Genomic DNA, 21,731 nt, shown 5'->3' with positions numbered 1-21,731 from the left:
ATTATTCATGTACTGTACTTAACAAATGTCCATTAACATACTTGACTTCATTTTTAGCATTCTCCCTTTTTGTTACACAAAGCATTAAACTTTTATTTCATGCAGCTAAAATAAATGGTCGTGCCCATGCTTAAAGAAATATCAGAATATATCAACACAAATGGATTTACAGTATTTTTATTTTATGTTCCACTTTTATTATTTTTACAAATAATTCAAGGTGGCAAATACATACAACACATCTTCCTCCCCCTATTTTCCCCACAATAACCCTGTGAGAAGGCTTGGGCTGAGACAGAGTGACTGGCCCAAGGTCACCCTGCTGGCTTTCATGGCTAAGATAGGGACTTGAACTCATTGTCTCAACCACTAGACAAAATTGGCTGTCTAATAATTTTGTACATATCTTCTGAGAAATCTCTCACTCAGAAAAATGAAAACTACCCCCAGGCAAGCAGGCATAAGATTCCAACTTTGGGGAATTCATTTAATTTCAAAATGGGCTAGGTAAATGGTTTTTCCTATTTATATGTTTATACCATATCTACATAACTTATTTTAAATAACAAGATAGATCCAAGAAAATCCATCTGTAAGAAAATGGTGTGTACTTGCCTGTATGCATTTATTTGGGCAGCTGACAATGACAACATAAAATAATAAAGCAGAAACATCAAACACATATAAAAAGCAAGAAAATTTAAAAGATAAATATGGAGAAAAGTGTGGTATACTGTAATGATTAAGGTTTGGTTTTAGTCTCCAGGGCATGGAAGCTGGATGAGTGATTTTGGGCCATACTCTTTCTCAGCCTTAAGTAAATACAAATATATATATATATATATATATATATATATATATATATATATATATATATATATATATATATATATATATATATATATATATATATATATATATATATATATATATATATATATATATATATATATATATATATATACATCTATTTATCATTAATACATACACACATATACACACACACACCTATCAACCTGCACTGAATTAGCATGTTAGATTACAATCCATAAATTTTAATGAAGACAGATTCATCTAGAAGCTCATTGATTTGGATAGATAATAATATATGCACATACACAAACATACACAAATATATGCACATACATTCCCCTTCAAATTAGCCTCACACGTGTGAGTGTTGCCCATTATAAATACTGTGTATACTCTCCCTCTCTCTCTTAGTTTGGGCAGTTGCCAGAAATATTTTACTTGGAAATTTACACATAAAAAAGGGAGTTCAAAAGATGCTTTTTCATGAGGAACTGCACTTTCTTGGGGGTTTTTTGAAGATGTTTCGTTTCTCATCCAAGAAACCTCTTCAGTACTGACTAGATGGTGGGGAATGGAAGGACTTATATTGCTTGCAGACAGCTGGTCATTTGCATTCTTTTAGAGAGTTGTTGATGCCACCTGGAGGTTTATCTGGGGTGTCAGCGTCACCTGAGTAGTGCAAACGAGTGTGTGGAGCCTTCTTGGAATTGTTGAAAGGACTGTGTTGTAGACTGAAGATAGATGATGTCATATACCTCCACCTCTGTTGAGAGAGGGCTGTTCAGTTTTGACACAGATGGCCTCTTTGACCCCCTTTCAAACCAGCGGTCCTCTCTGTCCAAAATGTGGACTTTGCTGTATTTGAAAGAGTGGCCTTTGTGTTTTAAATGCAGATGGACTGCTGAATATTGTCCTGATGGGTTTGTTCTCCTATGTTGTGCCATGCATTTATGAAGTGGTTGTTTTGTTTCTCCAATGTACAGATCTGCACATGGCTCACTGCATTGTACTGCATATACTACGTTGCTCAGTTTGTGTCTGGGTGTTTTAGCATTGGGGTGGACAAGTTTCTGCCTTAGTGAATCCTTGGGTTGGAAGTGTGCACATATGTTGTGTTGGCTGAAGATCCTGCTGAACTTTTCCAATATTCCTGCAACGAATGGAATGATTATGTTGCTTCATTGTTTGTTTTCTTCTTTGTCTGTTATGGAGGAGTTCCTGTTGGGTCTTTTGGGGGATTTGATGAAGGCCCACTTGGGATAGCCACACATTCTGAGGGCTTCCTTGATGTGTTTTAGTTCTTTTTCTCTGCCATCTTTGCTGGTAGGCAGGCCTTCAGCTTGGTGGTGTAGGGTTCTGATGTCCCATTTTGTGCTCCAGTGGATGGTGAGAATCAAAATGTGTAAAACCCACACACAGAGATCAACGTCTTTCTAAAAGAAGGCAAATTTCCAGCTGTCTGCAAGCAGTATAAATCCTTCCATTCTCCACCATCCAGTCAGAGCTGAAGAAGCTTCTTTGATGAGAAGCGTAACATCTTCAAAGAAAAACAAAAAAGTCCACCTGCCTTGTGAAAAAGCATCTTTGGGATAACTATGACCTAGATGACTGAGAATCTCCATAGACATAAAAAAGGGAGAAACTATTATATCGGGGTATATTTAATACACTACTGTATCAATGCAATAATTACACAAACATTCACCACTAGCTTTCACCTTTAACACCACTAGAACAATCGTTTAAAAAAATAGGCCAGGAAGTAATTGAAGAAGAATGAGTCTGCACTTACAACAGCATTTGCATCCAAAATATGGATCAAAATCAGAAGTTTGCCAATTTGCTCAGCAGTTACAATGCTGAATAGTATAGTGTTCAAGACATAGTATTTTTTGTTTTTGTTTTTCAAGGATTAAAATTGCAATTCTACACTCATTCCAATTCCATCTAAAGCAATTCTCCAAAAATTCGACTGGGGCTTTCATTTGCAAGATATTTACATCTGTCTCTGAGAACTGGCTGCTGCTTCTGTCTTACTCAATGGGGATATTTTTAAGTTAAGTTACACAAGTAGCCAAAATCCTTGAAACCTACTCGGCATTCTCATTCGTCTATAGGCGAATTACACCTGATATTTTTTCTTTCATGACCTCTGAAGCCACCTGCTACTCTCTGATTAGCAACCTTCGCAAGCAATTGCATTTTTGGAGAAGCAAGCCCAGCCCTTTCAACCAAAGTCTTTACCACGATGACCCGAACGACAGCTCTCTTTTTAAGAGCTTCCCCCGCCTCGCCAAACAGTTTCAGCCAATCACCCTGCGGCCCATGCCTTCTATGTGGCTTTTTTTTTCCTTTTTCTTTTGGCGACCAATGAGAAAGAAGGGCAGAGTGGAGGCGGGGGAGTTCCTCGGGCCATTTAGGGACCGATGCGGGCCATGCTCGAGCGGGGATTGGTCGGAGCGAGCAGGCAGTGGGCGGGCTAAGAATGGAGGTACAGTAGCTGGGTGCCGGACCAAGCGGTCGGAGGTGGGGGTGAACGAGAGCGGTCGGGTGGGAAGAGGTGACAGCAGCGACGGCGGCGGCGGCGCCTCGGGCTGGCTCCAATGGAACTGGAGAATATCGTGGCCAACACTGTGCTGCTCAAGGCGCGCGAAGGTGAGAACCTGGTCTCGGCTGGGAAAGGCTGGGCGATGACCGGGAAGGAACCCCGCGCATTCTCCGGATTGAGCTAAGGCTGGTCCTTTCTGGCCCTGCGTCCCCTCTCCTGGCTGGGCACCGCGGTCCTTATGCAATGCACGACCTCTTCGGAGGAGGGGGTGGCCGGTGGAGCTGTGCTCTGGCTGGCTGGCTAGATGGCTGGCTGGGAAGTGGGCGGAGGACCGGGTGGTCTTCAGTGACAAGGTAGCGGTGGAAGGTCCCGAGGGCCAGCCCGGCTGGCTTGAGTGGTCAGGCGGAGGGGAGGCTGGGCTGGAGGGTGATGCTGGTTTGAAAAGCATCCGCGTGAAGGAAGTTGTGGCACGGTGGCCAGAGAGCTCTTGCAGCCTGGGCTGCCCGGCTGTCGGGAATAAGAGAGGCAGCAGAGCTCCCGAGACACACCAACTAGCAGCCGAGAGAGGTGGACGTTTACTAGGCCTGGCAGAGGAGCTGTCCACGAAGTAGTGGAAACAAGTCTAGATACTGTAATTGAGTTATTGATCAAAGCGGCTGTATGGGTTATGGTGGTGGACCTGTAGTTTGGGGTGATACCAGCGAGATGCTCTGACTTCTTCTGTTTAAAACGATTAACTTTTCTGGACTTTAGTATCAATCTGGACATGAAGAGGGCTTCCTCAGAAGTCTTACCTCAACTTGAGAGGAGCTTAGAAATGCCTCAGTGTACAACCCAATTCTAAGGGTTCAAATTTATTAAAATAATATGCTTCTGACAGATACCTTTCATTTTCATATAACACTAACCCAGAATTTAATCATGTTTCATTGAACAAGCTATATAGTCTGACATACTGTATTTACCAGACGAATCTCTTAAGACTTAGTGGACCAGGCCACAACAATTTCTGTGGGTGCCATTGCAAATCAATCATCCTTTTATAGGCATGGTAAAAGGTAAAGGTAAAGGTTCCCCAAGGTTTGGTATGACTGTGAGGCATTGTATATAAATATGTATAGATCTATGAGTGTGGATTTACTAAACTCTTTCAGTTCCGCTTATGTGGGGGAGGGTTTATTGACTTGTGAAATCTTGGTTCTTCTGATTCAATTCCTATGGTCACAAGTAACAAATTGAATGCCAGTTTGAATTCTGAATTCATCAACCAAGTTCTTATAGCTTGATGGCAAGAGATAAAATATAGCTTTTGGATTAATTTCTATTAAGGCAATGACTTTGCATTAAAAGCCATGTAGATGTTTCCTTTACAGGTTTATTGCTGGAAAACGTTCTTTAGCTCTCTGCCATCCAGGCATATTTTCTTAAAGGTGCTTTTGCTTTTATATAAGGTTTATATTGTTTTTATACAGGATTATTTTTCCTATATGTACAATTTGTGGGAAATTAGAATCAATTACTCAGACTATGGCAGCATACTAATCTTTATTTTATTCAGAAATTGTGCCATACGCCATTGGGACGTGCTCTCAAGAAAGTATGGATATCATTGAAACCTAAGCAAGACTCATCATACTAACTGAAATTTCAAAGGAATCGCATATAGGAATGTGTCCAAAGTTTCTTAATTTTTTAAATTTAAACATGTCATTGAAAGACTGCAAGCTATTGTGAAACAAAGGGGAACTTTTAAGAGTTCTATATGACAAAAAAGATCTAGTTTTCTTTTAATCAGAACAGCATTTCCTCATCATTTAATAGCTATTTTGATAAGCTGTATGAAAATTAAGATTCTGAATAAGTCTTAGATTTTAAAAACCTGAAAATAATCAAAATTTATGGAATTGAAATCCTTATTAATTAAACCACCTGAATCATAGAAAAGGATTGACATATATAATGAACAATTGCTGCTGAAATACTTTGGCATAGTAAAAAGAAACAGGTGGAAAGTTAAAAATTGAATTGGGAAAAGAAAATGTCTGGATCATTGTAAGAATAGCTTTCTTATCAAGGTATAGAATTATACAGTACATAATTTTAAGTTGGTCATAAAGAGAGAATGGTTTGTATTATGTTTGAAATAATAGCCCTGGCACTATCTTCTATAAAATACTTAGCTTTAAAAAAAAGACACCATGCTATTAGGTCTGAAAGATTTTCAAGCAGTAGATTTAGATTACGTTTTTATGTCAGTCATTGTCCAAATACAGCTGGATATAATTTAAACTGTGTCCATTAAGAGTACAGCAGAAAAATGTGACTGATTAAGTATTTATGTATTTATCAAGATTCAAGATCTTAGTTAAATCTGCAGTCTTACATGTGTTTCAAAGTAAATCCAGCGAACCATACATCTATGGGGATGCAGGTTTTTTTATGTATGTTAAAGTTTCTTTTGTGCAGAAGTATTGTGACAATGAATCTTCAAAAAATTCACAAAGAGATAGAACTTTAGTTCTAATGAAGTAATACATTTTATAAGGCATAGTCTGCAAAAGTACGGATGCATGTGAGGCAACCAGCCCCAGTGGCGTAGCGTGGGGGGTGCAGGGGGGGCCGGCCGCACCGGGCGCAACATCTGGGGGGGCGCGCTCGCACTCGCAGCTCTCTGCCCCTGCCTGGCTCACTCTCTCTCACTGCAGTGCTGGCTGTGCAAATCCGATCCGAGCCGCCGGATCGCCACCCACTGTGGAGGGGGGGTGCAAGGCGTGCGGTGCGGTGCGGAGAGAGAGCGAGGAACTATCTGGGGGAGGGACAGTGCAGCGGCCGCCCAGCGGGTTAGGGGGCGCAAATTACTTGCCTTGCCCCGGGTGCTGACAACCCACGCTACGCCACTGACCAGCCCCAGCCCCTGCCATGTTTGTCATTTGCATAGTGTATTCTGTGAGGAGTTGTGTTTGAAATGCACGAGCTTGTTTAGAAGGAGAGTTACAAAAAGTAGACACAATAACATTAGGTTTCTACGTACAGATTGTCTCATAGGTACAACCATTTATCCTATTGAAAAATTGCCATGCTTCAATTTTAAAAGAAAACTGTTTACATTTATAGGGCACAGAGATCTACTATTTCCATACGTTTTATGCAGTGTATTGAGATGGCTTAAGTAGCTATGTAAATAAAATGGAATTCTTAAGATCTTTGAGAAGCTCCAATTTGAATCCAATATGAAAACTGATAGTTTGTAGGAAAAAGCATCCAAAGAGCTTGGAGGCCTGTTTATTAGATTTATATGCCACCCATCTCACTTTGCAAAGCAACTCTTTGTTTTGCTTTGTTCAATGAGCACAACAAACAATCGTACTATACTGCTTCAGCTGGCTCTGGTTGCATGTACAGCAAAATAAATACATGTTTGGTTATTGTATAAGATCTGTATGTAAATTCTTGCATGATTTTTTTTCTAATTTAAAACATTTATGTAGCTGCCCATCTTTCAACCAAGTGTGGGTGGCTCCCAATCAAATTATCTTTCTGTATATAAAGTCTTTATTAAAAATAGCCATCAAGGCTAAATAACTTCCCAATTTCTCTTTTGTATAGACTTACTTTTAAGAAAACTAACATTTTGTTCTGTAGACATTAAGCCTCCTTCACTTTTGGTGCTGGATCTGTCTATGAAATCTTCATCCTTTTTTGCTAAAGTACCTAAAATCTAATGTTCGATATTGGTCAACATTGTGCATTTTGGTGGCAGCAATTTTGCATTACAACAGAGCTAGGCAGCTTCTGAGTATTGTATTTAATATTTTGATGGAAACAAAAGAATAAGTTGAGATAATAATGCAAATAAAAAGAGTTGGTGTTTTTTTATTTCCTGAGCTTGGGAGAGAATTAAAGTTTTTCTATTTTTAAAAGTCAAAGAGCACAGTGAAAAAAATTAAATATGAAGAAAATCAATCTAATGACAACAGATAGAAAAACCAGCCTTAAAATTGACAATGAAGATGTTGAAAGTGTTGAATAGCTTCTGCCTTGTGGAATCAACCATCAGCAGTAAATGAACAAGCAATCATGAAATATGTTGTAGACTAGCACTTGGTAGAGTAGTCATGAATGCCTTGGAAAAGATATTGGGTTGCCATGTTCAATCTATATTTACAGAGATCAGAATAGTGCAAGCTATGGTGTTCCTTATGGCACTCTATGGAAGCAAAAGTTGGACTTTGAAGAAGTAGGATAGGTAGAGTATTGACACTCCTGAACTTTGTTGTTGGAGAAGGCTCCTAAGAATACCAAAGACAGTCAAGAAAATAAACGTTGGATCATTGAATAAATCAATCTGGAATTCTCACTTGAGGCACAAACAGCCAAGTTCAAATTATCTTATACATTATGTAAAGACCTAGGTCTCTGAAGAACACTAATTACTGGGAAAGATGGAAGGGAAGGAAAGTAGAGGACAGCCAGCAGTAAGGTGATTGGATTCAATTACAATGGCATTGAGTGCACCATTGGAAGAAAGACCAGATTAGGGACAGATTATTAAGGAGAAAATCTGTATGGTCACTAAGAGTTGACAACTCAAAGGCACATAATCAAGCCTACTATAGATCTTACAGTACTATTTAATGTTTCCTGCTTCAAAATGGCAGATAACTACACTAGCAGTCATATCAGTGAAGACTCTGTAAGGTGGAAAAAAATTGAAGTTCCCAACCCTGAGATGCAACAATACTAAGATGAAACTGAAGCACATGTATGAGATAGTGATCTTGAATGCAGCAATAATAAGTCCTATAGATGTACAGCAACATTATATGGTGGAATGTAGTGAAGAGACAGTTCCCCAGGAAGAAGGGTGAGCATTCCGGAGGAGTAAGAGGCAACTCAGCCCAGATAGCAAATGTGAGAGAAAAAGGGTGAAGTCAGCCTTTCTCTAATAGTTAACAGAGAATACTATAGAAGTAGCTACTGTAACTAGAATGCTCAGTCTGGCAAGATTTTGTCTATAGGTTTGAAACAATAAAGAACTCAGCTTGGGAAGAGTTATCACGTGTCATTCTTGGTTTTCAGACAGACAAAAACATGCATCTATGGCCATGCAAGGAATCACAGTTTTAAGGAGTCTTTATGATAGCTAAACGTTCTAATTTTTTTTTCATATATAAATATATATACATTCAGCAATGCATATGTACTCTGATTTTACAGCATTCATCAAAGAGAACGTCAGTTTTGTGTATATTTATGATATGCCTCTCTTTGGCTCGCTTCTCCTTATAAATTCCCTCTAGACTTCAAATAACTTACAAAATCTAAGCTGCTTTTATTAAGCTGTGCCCCTTTACAGTTATGCACATAGTGAATCCTATTTACAGTACAAATGTTTTCTAAAGGGAATTAGCAATGATTTTACTAGAGGAGAAATTGGAGGATCTTCCCCCCTTTTTGAGCAATTCTGCCATGGTAGATGACCGTTCCAAACAGATAAGAAGAATAGAATGGGGCTGATCTGCTGTCTTCTTTTTCTTTGCAATGGATTTCTTCTTTGGAAGGAAAAAGTGATTGGGGGGGGTTGTTAAATGATTGCTCTGGGAGCCTTGCATTGCTAAAACTTTTACAACATAGACCTTTATAAGGAATATTTACTTCTGGTGCTCGTTAGCATCTCCCTTTATGGAGCTGCAGTTGAGAATATTGTACAGCTGGCTGCCCATTGCCTTGATTCACTTCCTTCCTAGATTTGTATAGTCAGTCGTATGGCACAATTATTTTGTGCCATTTTAAGCAATGTCTTTTCTCTAATACAAAAGAAAATGAAGGGTTTGCTACATATCAGTCTTTTGTATTCTTCTGTCCCTTTCCTGCTCTCTGTACCCCATGGTTAAGTTTTCAGGTAGATGCCCTCAAGCTCAAGTCGTCATGATTTCATTCATACATTTTTTTAGCAGTGCTCCAGAAATGATTTGTTATTGTTCCAGGATATCCTTTTGCCTTCCTAATCTAGCCAAGAGACCCTTGGAATTTGAAGATGGCCCCCCATTTAAGCAATAACTAGAGCCAACCAAGTCAATTCCTGAGATCAGCCAAAGCAGTAAAATGAGTCTCAGAACTGTGATGTGTTAATTCTAAATATCCTCTCTAATGCCAACACTTAGCCTCCTCTTTTCAATATAACAAATTATCTGTACTGTAACTTCTTTCAAACATGAAGCTTTATTTTCTAGAAATATTGCTCATCTTCCATTCAATCCATTACCATAGATTACATAAAGGATGGACTGGATGCTGGTGGTACAAAGAACCAGCATTCTTTATAAGCTGCCAAAGTAATGAACACAGTTTCTTCAGTTAGTGAGGCAGTTGCTAACTTCTGGGCCGCTGAGCTGACTGTTGTCTTCCTCCACTCTATAGATGCATTTAAATCTTCTTGTAAAGTGTTTCACAGGAAATCTGGCCAGCCTATTTCAGTTTAACCATTCTGGTTTGTAAGTAAAGGTTGGGCTGACAAAAAGTTCTTAAGAATAAACTTCCCTTTTGCTTCCTTCTTAGAAGTATAAGCATTGCAAGAAAAAAAAATACTATTAGCCTTAAATCCTGACATGTTCTGATTATAGATGGTCTTGCATATCAGTATTTCTAATCTTCTGATTCCTTTGCTGTAAGAATATTAAGACTGTAACTACCCTGTAGTTTGTACTGTTATGGAGGTGTTTGTGGGGGACACGGGGAGGAATCTGTTTTTCTGCAAAGCATCTGTATGGGTTAATGCTGTCTAGGTACTCAAGGCAATAAAAAGGCCTAAGTGGGGAAAAATTGGTTGCTGGATACTGTATGATGAATTGCTGGTACATATAGAAACTGAAGTAGTTTTAAATTCCTATAATCCCATCATAGTACCTGAGAGCATTTTAGAGGAAGTCAACAATTAACTTTAATTTATTTTTATTAGCATTGTAAATTACATATTGCTAGGCGTATCCTTATTTAATGTTCAAACTCAAGTGGTCAATATATTGGTAATCCATAAATCGACTTGACTTCTTAGCAATAAGGCTGTGCAAAAGACTTTGGATTAGGTACCCTGAAGCATGTGAATATAGCATCAGTCTGCAATTCTTTTTAAGAAGTGGCATCTTTTCCCAGAATCACACAGCTGCTCTCTGTGGCTGCACTCAGTCCTAGAGATGTGATTTATTCAAAGAATTTCAGATAGGTGCTAAATTTATGCTCCTGTGTAGTCCCCATGTGATCTCAAGCACTGCACAGCCCTATGAGGCAAAATCTGAAAGTTCCTTTCCTTTGGCACTTGTTCTTTTGTGAAGCAAGTTCATTTGTGTATTCAGGACTTGGCACTGAGTAGAGTGTAATGTTTACCTGCAATTGTGATATGGAAGAGAATCCTGGAGATCATATTTCAATGAATTATGTCGTTGAGGGTTATTTATAGGGACATGGTCCATGATCTTAATGAAGCGCTTCACAGTTATACTTTCATCATTTGTGTCTGCAGAGAGTCCTTTGGAAATGTTCTACAGTCTAGATAATAGATTGCTCAGAAAAAAATTGGGGTAGATTTGACCATTGATTGAGTTCTGATGCTGAGCAGCAATTGGTAAAAACAGGATAGGTATAAATAGTGTGTTCTGATTTTGTCACTATTTTATTGGTGTTTTCTTTTTTCTTTGTCTCATGTAGGTGGAGGTGGGAATCGAAAAGGCAAGAGTAAGAAATGGCGCCAAATGTTGCAGTTCCCACATATCAGCCAGTGTGAAGATCTCAGGCATACATTGGGTGAGGAGTAAGATTTTGTCTGCAGCTTTCTTGACCCCATTTCACTGGTACAAGGATTGCTTGGTTGTAAGTGAAAAGACTTCAAATGCTTGGAACAAGTTCGTGTTGGTTCATCCTCTGTGAATTGCATTCTTTCATCTATTTGCACGACTGTGCTGGATTGCATAATGGTGCCACTAGAATGAAAAATATTTCTGACATTATTACCTAACTTGCCTTGTACTGTGTCTTCTCATTATGACCTGCTGATTGTCTTATGAGGGGACAATACAAAGTAGCAGAATACAGGTAGTCCTCGACTCACAACAGTTCATTTAGTGACCATTCAAAGCTACAGTGGCACTGAAAAAGTGACGTCCATTTTTCACACTTATGACCATTACAGAATCCTCGTGATCACGTGATCAAAATTCAGCCACTTGGCAACTGACTCATGTTTATGATGGCCACAGCATTCAAGGGTCGTGACATAAACTTTTGCGACCTTCTGACAAGCAAAGTCAATGGGGAAGCCTGATTCACTTAACAACCATGTCACTAACTTAACAACTGCAGCGATTCACTTAAGAACTGTGGCAAGAAAGGTTGTAAAATGAGGCAAAACTCACTTAACAAATGTCTCACTTAGCAACAGACGTTTTGAGCTCAATTATGGTCGTAAGTTGAGGGAATTGCAAAACAAAAGTTGTTTTTCAAGGAATATTTTGGTGTTTCTCTTATTTTGTCCAGAATGCTAAGTCTAGAATACCATAAACTGCTTTCAGAAAATCTCCAGACTGTTCCTAGTGCGGCTCAGTTAGCATGGTCCAGAGAGGAAATAGACTATTCCATTTGCTTAATGTTCTGTTCCTGAAATGGTAAATTTTGCACATCTGTCCTGTACTGTGTGCTAAATTCAGAGACAGTCTCAAGTACGAAGGCTAGAAAAGAACTTTCTGCTTGAATTGTTTATGAGCAACTGCCATTCAGAGTAGGCTCAAGCATGTAGATTCAGAGTTACTAAAAGGGTCACTGATCAAAGTTTCAGAGTCACACAACCGCAGTCTTCAAAAGTTCCAAGCACAGCTGTAACACATTAAATGTGCATGATATTTTAAAATTTTGCAGTAAACTCAATTAAAGACCTTATGAGAATCTATGCTAGTAGAAAGTTTTGAACTTTTTGATAAATCTGGAGGATGTGGATTATCTTTTCAGACATGTTCAGGCCTTGATGCAGCACTGGAAACAGCATTGCTTCTGCTTGTGGGACTCAAATGAGGGCAATTCAACTCTCCTGAATTTATCTCTCAGCAGCTTTGAGTACAAATGCTATCAATCATTTAGGATTGGCCTCAGGGATTGGGAGGAGAATTACATTGCAGTGGTTCTCCTTCCTCTGTGATCAGTTCCAAGCAACATTGGGGGGGAGGGCGGGAGGAGAGAGTAAGTCAATGTCCCTTGCTTTGTGGTGTTCCTCAGGGTGCAGTGGCGTAGCATGGGTTGTCAGCACCCGGGGCAAGGCAAGTAATTTGCGCCCCCTAACCCGTGGATTTTAGCACTCGAGTCTCTTCCACTAGATTAGTTAAAGAAACCCTTACCCCCTAAGCACATGTATTGTTTGTTATGAAAATACTGATGTAATTAAAGTAAAATGCATCTAATGTGCCCCCCCAGATGTTGCGCCCGGTGCGGCCAGCCCCCCCTGCACCCCCCACGCTACGCCACTGTCAGGGTGCAGCACTTTCTTCTTGCCTATTTAACATTCACACGAGGCTGTCAGTCAAGGTGATCCGATAGCACGGTCTCAATATGCTGAAAATGCCCAGTTATGTCTCTTGGCCTGTAGCCAGTGCTTTTTTTGTAAAAGAAAAAGGTGCCGGAACTCACACATGTCATACAATCCACCTTGCCTACCCTACAAGGTTCCATCCAAAAAAGGTGCCGGAACTCCGTTCTGAGCGTTCTATGAGAAAAAAAGCCCTGCCTGTAGCCAACCAAGTTCAGTCTCAGTGCTGGAGAAGCTCTTAGGGTCTGGATGAGGAACAGGCTTAAGCTTCAGTCTGTGTTGTTCCTTAAGGCAGCTTTAAAAATCTAGTAACCATTTCCCACTTCACTAGGACATGAGATGGGCATTTGTGAAATGGGCAGTTATATAAATTTGATAAACAAATAAATACTTCTGATTTAAAAAATACTACTGCTTTTTATTTAAAGGAACTCTTTTACATAAGACTTGATTTTTTTGTTTTGTTTTGTTTTCCTATGTTTTAATGGAGAGTTGGCTGTTTAGAGTGTATACACCATACTATTTTGATACTTTTTTCTCTCCCAGAAAATAAAATAACTTTGTAAGTACTATAATTGCATTAAGGAAAATCAAAGGGGCTGGTAGTTTGTGTTATGTTTCGGGTTCAGACGAGTAGGAAAGACGCCAGGCAGATGAGTACAGAAGAATAGTTGCTTTATTCATAACTATAACTGTACTGAGGATTAAGGGTAACCATGCAGTCTTTATATAGTCTCCCATAGTCTAAACAACCAATCAGATTGAACCCATCATTCCCGCCAAGTTGACTGCAGCCAGGACTGGAAAGTCCTATCTGTGCGGCTGGAGAACCATTAGCTTTCCAGCGTACACGTGTTAAAGTATTCCCCAAAAGCTCAATACATAAGTTTGGATGAATGCTGATCCACAATTGTTGATTTCAGTTTTCCCCTCTCTGGGCATATATAGAGTGTTACTGGAAGGAGCTGGCAGGAATTTCTTTGCACAGAGTAGCAAAAAAATAATTGAGATCCTTTCACTGCTCAGAAAGGAATTTTCTTACTTGCTTGAAAAATGCAATGGAAATTGGGATCTAGTTGGTGATGGGGATTCTGCTTGCCTAGAATCTGAGAACATTCTTCCTGAAAAATGGATTCATGGATACCTCTATGTGAGGCTTTTTGAACTTTAAATAAGGAATCTGAAAGAAGTGGCACCAGTTGAGACTTTTACATTGACATAATTATGCTATGGCGTAAACTTAGGCTGAAGCACAGAAGCTCATCCCCAAACTTGCTTTTTTACACACAGAATCATGGTGAGTCTGTTCCTATTTGGAAGGCTGATGTTCTGAAAGTTTGATTCTAAATGATGGATATGCATAGAGTTAGATTGTTGTCATCAAACTTTGCATTGATTCCTTGGCGCTCAAGTCAAAGGATTATATCTGGGACTTACTGAATACAGATCATATTATACCACTGACTCATTAAGTCCACTTTCTCTTCTGTTCCCATATAACCATTTTTCTTGTTGATCCTAACTGGGCATTGAATTAGTAAGGCTTCCTTGTGCTGTCCACAATAATGCTTGGGCTTTTTCCTTGAGTGGTTTTACTTAATTATTCCTTCTGATGCATTATCTTGTATTGGAAGAGGAAAATTCAGTTTTGGGTCTCGGCCAATATTTCAATGCTAACCATAAAAACCTGGACGTTTTCTGCATAGCTTAGCTATTTGTTCTCTTAGGAATTATAATATTGACCTTAGTTAATTAGGAAAGTACACTTTTCCCCATCTTGAAATTGGAGTAATATCTGTCTTATAATATCTGTCTTTATAATGCCCAATCAAAAATGTTGATGACCCAGTGAATGCTATTGTATATGTAGAGGTGGTACACATTAAAACCTTGATGTCCTAGAATAATAGATGTGTCTAAAGATTGTGAGCTGGGCACAGAACAGTATGTAGGTTTTCTAATTTCCAATTTCACTTTGTTTGTTATATGATACAACTGCACAGAAATCTGTGCAGTTGTATCATATAACAAGCAAAGTTGTGTGAAATTGGCAATCTGTGGTTGAAAGATTAGAGAAAAGCGTGAAACTCCCCATCTCTCGGGAAATCTATTTTTCAGCTATAATGTATTAATTTCGCTCAATTCCATTATGGAGCCCTGGGGCCAAATCAACCTAATGTGAAGCTTCTGTCTAGCACTTAACTCTTGCCTGTGTTTGGCTTGACCAGGTTCTTAAGAACTAAAGAACTAATCTTGCCAGGCTCTGAACCCCTCACTTTCCCTCATTCAATGTACTCATTTCCTATCAGAGGAAGAAAGGATTTATTTGCATGGGGCCCCTCCCCCCTCATGTTTCTGGAGTTGGTGTTTTTCTTCACAGATCAGGAAACCACAGCTTCCTTAGAAGCTGTTGCACAGAGAAGGAGAGTCTTACAACATGTGCCATGAGAGGGTTGGGGCAGGCTGATTTATGGGCAAGAGGCTTCCTGGGAAATTATGATTAGTCCTGATTCCAACAATGCAGCAGGGTAATGAAACAACACCATGAATTTTGAGGATATGTGGAAAACAAACCAGGCCACTATTGGGCTTTTTGCTCAGTACCGACTTGAAAAATCTTTAAGCATTGTTTTACTGGGCACAAAACTATTGACCTTCCTTTAATGGTGTCTAACAAATTGCAATTGCTCTTTCTTTCTCAAAATCCCAGCTTAGAAGGGTATACAGAAATGAGGTCCACTGCATAACTGTGTTAGTGTGTTTCTGAGAACAAATATCTTCAAATAATGCTTTAACTCTAAACCTCAAGCATTATTTGGAGCCATTTGTTTGTTTTTTAAATTTATTTGCCACCCAACTCATTCCAAAGCAGCTCTGGGGGGCTTTGTGGAGAGAAGGAGAGTGGTAGAAAATAAAGTACAGAGTTATGGGTAATTATAGAGATGATGTGATTAGTAATCACTTAGAAGAGGAACCTACTGGTGTAAAGTACGCATGAAATGCCTGATATATTCAAACGTGACTCTGTAATTGTTTGGATTTGTAGGATATCTGTGGAGCAGCTATTATGTAATAATAGTTAAGGTGTTGGTCAGGAAGACGCCAGTTTACGTCTATGTTCAGCTATGGAGGAAAGAAGTATGTTAGTAGGTAAAGAAGTGCTATGTACACCACTGTGAGATCCCAAAGGAAAGAGGGTATAATTCCAATATATAAATTGATAAAATTGGAGTTTCTCAAGATTATAAGTGCATTGGAACAATTTTCCTCATTGTCTATATATTTCAGTTCATTTCAGCTGATCTAGCAGGCATTCTGACCAAGAAAAAAATCTGGATGGCTTCACAGGGATTATTAGATAATGTATCAGTCCCTGAATTATATAAAATCTGTTCTCAACACTATTAAGTTTTGTGTATCATTTACCAAGCTAGATGGTGGGCTAGACACCTACCTATGAGGATTAAGAACACACCTTCAGATAAAGCTGTTTATTGCTCTCTGCCCAGGGTCACAGTAATGGATCTTCCTTTTCTCACCTGATATGGGCAAATCGTTATGTCATCTCCTAGTTAAAGTTAATGCAACAGAACCTTCATTGAAAAGCTATCTTGTGGCCCCTTGATAGAGGTCACTCCTAAATGTTTGCCTCCTTCCAGTTGTATTGACATGCCCAAAGCAGGAACAAAGACCTTGAGAGAACAATTCAACAAATGAACTGAATATTTATTTTTCTCTCCCTCTATGCCAGACATGTCAAACACAAGGCCCAGGGGCCAGATCCGGCCTGCAAAGTGGTTTCATGCGGCCCGCGAAGCCATCCTGGAAACAGGGAGGGAACGGCCCCCACTGCCTTGGCCCAGGCCCAGAGACCCTCCTTCTGCCAGAGACTCAGATCTGTCCCACTCCTGCCCAGGCCCCCATAGGCACTCTTGATGCGAACTATGTAGAGCTGGCCATGCTCACCCAGTAGGCCATATGCACTCTAGCCACGCCCACCCAGTAGGCCACGCCCACCCAGGCAGCCCTCAATGAATTTTAGTTTGACACCCCTGCTCTATGCTTTCTTTGATAATAGCAAAGATTGGAATGAGGTTTATCTTTGGAATTAACAGAGAAAGAGAAAAGAAAGAGAGCTTCAATGTCTTGGGTATAAAAATGAAGCAAAGGGCAGAAAAATAATTAATGAAAATATGGTGGCTTAATTTTGGCAAGTAACAGGGAGGTACTTGCTTTTTTGCTTCTGCAGTAAAGAAACAAAAGGGTAACTGCAAAAGTCGTGAATAGAGATAAGATCCTTCTTTCCTCTCTAGCTGGGAATAGTCACCAGGAGGCTAAAACAAAATACTAAATCTTCTCAGGAAGCAATTATCTGAGCTGATTTTCTCTCAAGGAAAGTCTGCTTGGAATCTTGTTGGACAAAGGATATGTCATAGAACTACAGCGAGATTAATTGATAGGAAATAGAAGATTTCTTTCTTCGAGACAGTTCAGTGTGAAAAGATGGCTTTTTCATGGCAATTGTGGATTTGGTTTTATTCTTGAACATAGTTATTTGGATGTGGTAAATGATGCTGCACAGTCTTCTCAAAAGTGGCACATTTCCCCCCCCCCCGCAAGATGTATTCAAACTGCAACTTTCAAAATTCTCAGCCAGCAAGTCAATGTGTTGAAAAGTGGTTTTAAGTGCTGTCTCAATGTCTCATTATAAAAATACTCAAAGCCATATCACAGTGAAAGAGGATTCAAGTATTTTCATAATGAGACCATGTTTATTTTGTTTCCAGAGCGGGACTACCACAGCTTGTGTAATAAACAGCCGATTGGATGTCTGCTTTTCCGGCATTTTTGTGACACACGACTGGAACTCATGCGCTGTGTCAAGTTCCTGGATGCTGTGGTAAGCACAACTCAATATGAGCTTCTGTTGGGGAGCGGGGCGCTAATTGCACATTTTTTCATCTGGGGTTCCACAGTGCATCCATTTCACACTATGCATGTAGCCCTGCTGCTATTTCCTTGTTCTGCTCTCTTCAGAGCAAGGTCTAGTGTTGTCTCCAAAATGTATTGCAATAGCGGATTCTCCTCAAGATATTTCATTCATTCACTCACTCACTCATTCACTCACTCATTCATTCATTCAATTTTATTTGCCACTCATCTCATATCGAAATCTGGACAGCTTACCGATACTGAGCACACACAGAATATTCTCCATGATTTGTCTCTTCATACCCAGAATAGCTGTTTTGGACCTTTTCAGCTGCCTTTTTATTTTTAGCAGAGATCTGTAACAATGGTGTCATTTGCTCTCCTTGCAGGCCGAATATGAAGTGACCCCTGATGAGAAACAGAAAGAATGTGGGAAGCGCCTGATTGAAGTATACTTGAATCCTAAGGTGAGGGGCTTCTCAGGTTGTGGCTGCCAAGCAAAGGAGCCAAGGGGCTCCTTGTGAGTTACTCTAATAATAAGCTGGGCTTTGGGAAGAGCAATTGCTTTAGTGAGAACCCTGTTAGTCTTTTATCAGGGCTTTGTGGTGTGTGTGTTTGTGTGTAAAAGTCAGGATGGTCACAACTCAGTAGTCTTGAGATGATTGTGATGATGATGCAAGTGCCCATTACAGCCCTTTCTTATTCAGTGCCTGGTTCTTGTAGAATAGCAATCAATATCACTGAGTGTCAACATCATTCATTGCCAAAGTTTCTATCCTACAACAAACTCTAAAGGTCTAGCAAATGCAAGGAGAAACCCCACGAGACTGTAGTAATTTCTTCTTGTTTATTCCTGCTGCCGCCCTGTCCCATTCCCTCCAGCTCCATGGTAATTCTGCCAGAGACTGGTGCTTTGGGAGAGAAACTCTTCCTTCTTGCAGAACTGTGAATCCTCATTTGACACTGATGCTTTGTCCTCAGAGTGTGGACCACGTCCCTGAAGTACCCTTGGAGCTGGTAAATCTGTGTTCTGAGCAACTGGAAGAGGAACCAAGTAAAGAACTCTTTAAGGAATCTACCAAGTGAGTAGAGGGAGTGGGTGGAATTTGATGAATACTGTGTACATTTCCTGGACAGTAATTGGTCACTCAACAAGGTCTAAGTTTGCTCTTCACCAAACGCATGGAGAATTTGTTATTGATAAATTTTAGAACTCGTTGTACGGTATTTTTCATTTTCCTGCCATAGAAGAGCTACTAGGCAACATAGAGCAGAGCATCTTTGTGCATATCTTCTTAGTAAGTAATATTTAGATTGTTAGGTAAAGGTAAAGGTTCCCCCGCACATGTGTGCTAGTCGTTTCCAACTCTAGGGGCTGGTGCTCATCTCCGTTTCAAAGCTGAAGAGCCAGCGCTTGTCCAAGGACGACTCCGTGGTCATGTGGCCAGCATGACTAGATGCCAAAGGCGCACGGAACGCTGTTACCTTCCCACCACAGTGGTCCCTATTTTTCTACTTGCATTTTTACGTGCTTTTGAACTGCTAGGTTGGCAGAAGCTGGGACGAGTAACAGGCGCTCACTCTGTTATGCGGCACTCGGGATTCGACCCGCCAAACTGCCGACCTTCCGATCAACAAGCTCAGCCTCCTAACCCACTGAGCCACTATTAGCAGAGCTGTTAAAGTTTTGAGAACTGGTGGGAAAGAAGAGATGCTAACCTTACGTTTCAGATTCAGACATTTTCTTCTGGGTCATACTCTTTGTCCCTGGAAAACACTATACCTTCGTTAGATAGCTGAGGGCGTGCTCAACCAAACTAAGCCAGTTTGCCAACTGATTAGCAACCATGTTAGAGATTCCTTAGACATCATGTGTCCGTTATATTGATTTCAAGAGAGGCAGGGCGTGTAGAAATAAGAAATAAAGAAATAAATATCTCAAACCTCTATATTATCTGGTAACAGGTACTGGCCCAAATTTGTCTAGCAAAGATCATCTAGTCCTCTACTGCAGGGGTGTCAAACTCAATTTCATTGAGGGCCGCATCAGCATTGCGGTTGCCCTCAGGGGGCCGGATAGGTATGGCCAGGATGGGCGTGGCCTACTGGGTGGGCGTGGCTAGAGTGCATATGGCCTATTGGGTGGGCGTGGCCAGCTCTACATCGTTCGCATCAAGGGTGCCTATGGGGGCCTGGGCAGGAGTGGGACAGATCTGAGGGTCTCTGGTCCAGGGCCAAGGCAGTGGGGACCGTTCCCTCACTGTTTCCAGGATGGCTTCGTGGGCCACATGAAACCACTTCGCGGGCCGCATCTGGCCCCCGGGCCTTGTGTTTGACATGCCTGCTCTACTGCATCTGTCGAAAAAGTTTTATCAACTCGGTAATGAATCAATTGACTCCTGCTCTTTCTAACGGGCATTATAAATGAGAATCACTTTCCTAGTGCTATCAAAGTTGGGTATTATATCTTTGGCTTTCCTATAGGATAGTGTCTTTGGAATTGCCTTGGCCAAATACCGGTAAATTATGAGTCTTCCTAATTCTGTGAGAGTTTCCCAACTTGCATCCAGTCAGTTTTTTGAACAGAGAAGCATCAGGCTCATTCATCATCTTTATTTTTCTGCATGGGGTGACTTCAATTTTCCTAAGAGGCTCTAGTTCCTTTTCTAGGCTCATCCATGACTATCTTAGTGTGGCACCTTTTGCTGATTATCTTGACAGCATTTACTTCAACCGCTTCCTGCAGTGGAAGTATCTGGAAAGGTAAATCTTATTTTTATTATGGACTCTGTGGTACTTGTGATCCAGCTTCTTTGGACCTATTGTTTATACAGTATATAGTCTAAAGATCCTATTTCCTGCCCTTAACAATCTTGCTGACTGCTGGGAGGGATGGGGAATCTCGGTCACATAATGAAAACGAATCCAATCCTTATCAGGATTTTAACTCATTAGCCTGCTAGAACTTGATTCTGTTTTCATTCCGCTTCATTGGGCTCATGTATAAAATATTGCTTGCTGTTCTGTACCAGCCTGCTACCGGCCCTGCAGAAAAGGCAGGGACAACCCCTTTTACAAGAAGGCAAGAGGCTGGAACTAAGCCTGCCAAATTTATTAACATAAAAACATAAACAGAGCAAAGAGAGCAAACACGAACCATGAAACAGGAGCTATTCAAACGGTTGCCTTCAGCAAACCAGCCCTCCCACGCATTCCCCTTTTAAACAGTTCAGGGCATGGCTTCTCTCTGCCTCCTTCCGAGGTGCCCCATTGCCTTCCTCTGTTTACTCCTGATTGACTGCCTCCTGCATCGGGCGTCCTTGAACAGGGCCAGCTGTGGGTCATCTTCATCCACGCTGTCAGGCTCACACAGCTGGGTCTGCGTCGTAACCAGGTGGGACGGGCCTGGCTGAGGGCTCTGTGGAGCCTCAATATTATTCTCAGCAAGCTCTCCAACACCCCCCTCCTCCTCCTCTGAATCGTCCGACCCAACTGCCAAACCCACAGGCTGACCCTGAATCACAACACTTGCATGTTGTATTGCTCAAAGGAGAATAGAACTAAGGCTTCAGTTTCTAATGGGCAATTTACCTCTGTTTTTCTCTTAGGCAGCACGTAACCAAGAACACTTTCCGCCAATATCGTGTGCTAGGGAAGGGAGGCTTTGGAGAGGTATGTAATTGGACCACCCACAGGAGGTAGCTCCCCTGCCTGCTTTTAGGAAGCCACTGTATGGAATCATTTTCTGCTTCTTAACAAGAACTTCACAAGAATGTGATCTTGGTTATTTGAGCTGATGATGATCACAAGTACCTTTCTGAATAGCACGACTGATATGCTAAGTATTTAAAGCCCTTTCTTGCTGCTTCC

The 21,731-nt window shown here is 40.6% G+C and overlaps 1 protein-coding gene across 2 annotated transcripts in view; it reads left to right on the top strand.

The window, feature by feature from the left end:
- Positions 1-3,343: 3,343 nt before the first annotated feature.
- The window catches only part of GRK6 (G protein-coupled receptor kinase 6), a 34,274-nt gene continuing 15,886 nt past the window's right edge, over positions 3,344-21,731 (top strand). For both annotated transcript variants that reach the window (XR_014025552.1, XM_081320771.1), the window contains exons 1-7: positions 3,344-3,468; positions 11,066-11,161; positions 17,717-17,829; positions 18,251-18,328; positions 18,843-18,943; positions 20,532-20,624; positions 21,470-21,533. Coding sequence is in view for 1 of the 2 variants with exons in the window: in XM_081320771.1 (XP_081176897.1) it covers positions 3,417-3,468; positions 11,066-11,161; positions 17,717-17,829; positions 18,251-18,328; positions 18,843-18,943; positions 20,532-20,624; positions 21,470-21,533 (597 nt within the window). In the remaining variant the exon portion in view is untranslated. The remainder of the gene's footprint in view (positions 3,469-11,065; positions 11,162-17,716; positions 17,830-18,250; positions 18,329-18,842; positions 18,944-20,531; positions 20,625-21,469; positions 21,534-21,731) is intronic.

The sequence above is a fragment of the Vipera berus genome, assembly GCF_964194415.1.
Source record: "Vipera berus genome assembly, chromosome: 2".
NCBI classification, from domain to species: Eukaryota; Metazoa; Chordata; class Lepidosauria; order Squamata; family Viperidae; genus Vipera; species Vipera berus.
This window is presented reverse-complemented; position numbering and strand designations above follow the sequence as displayed.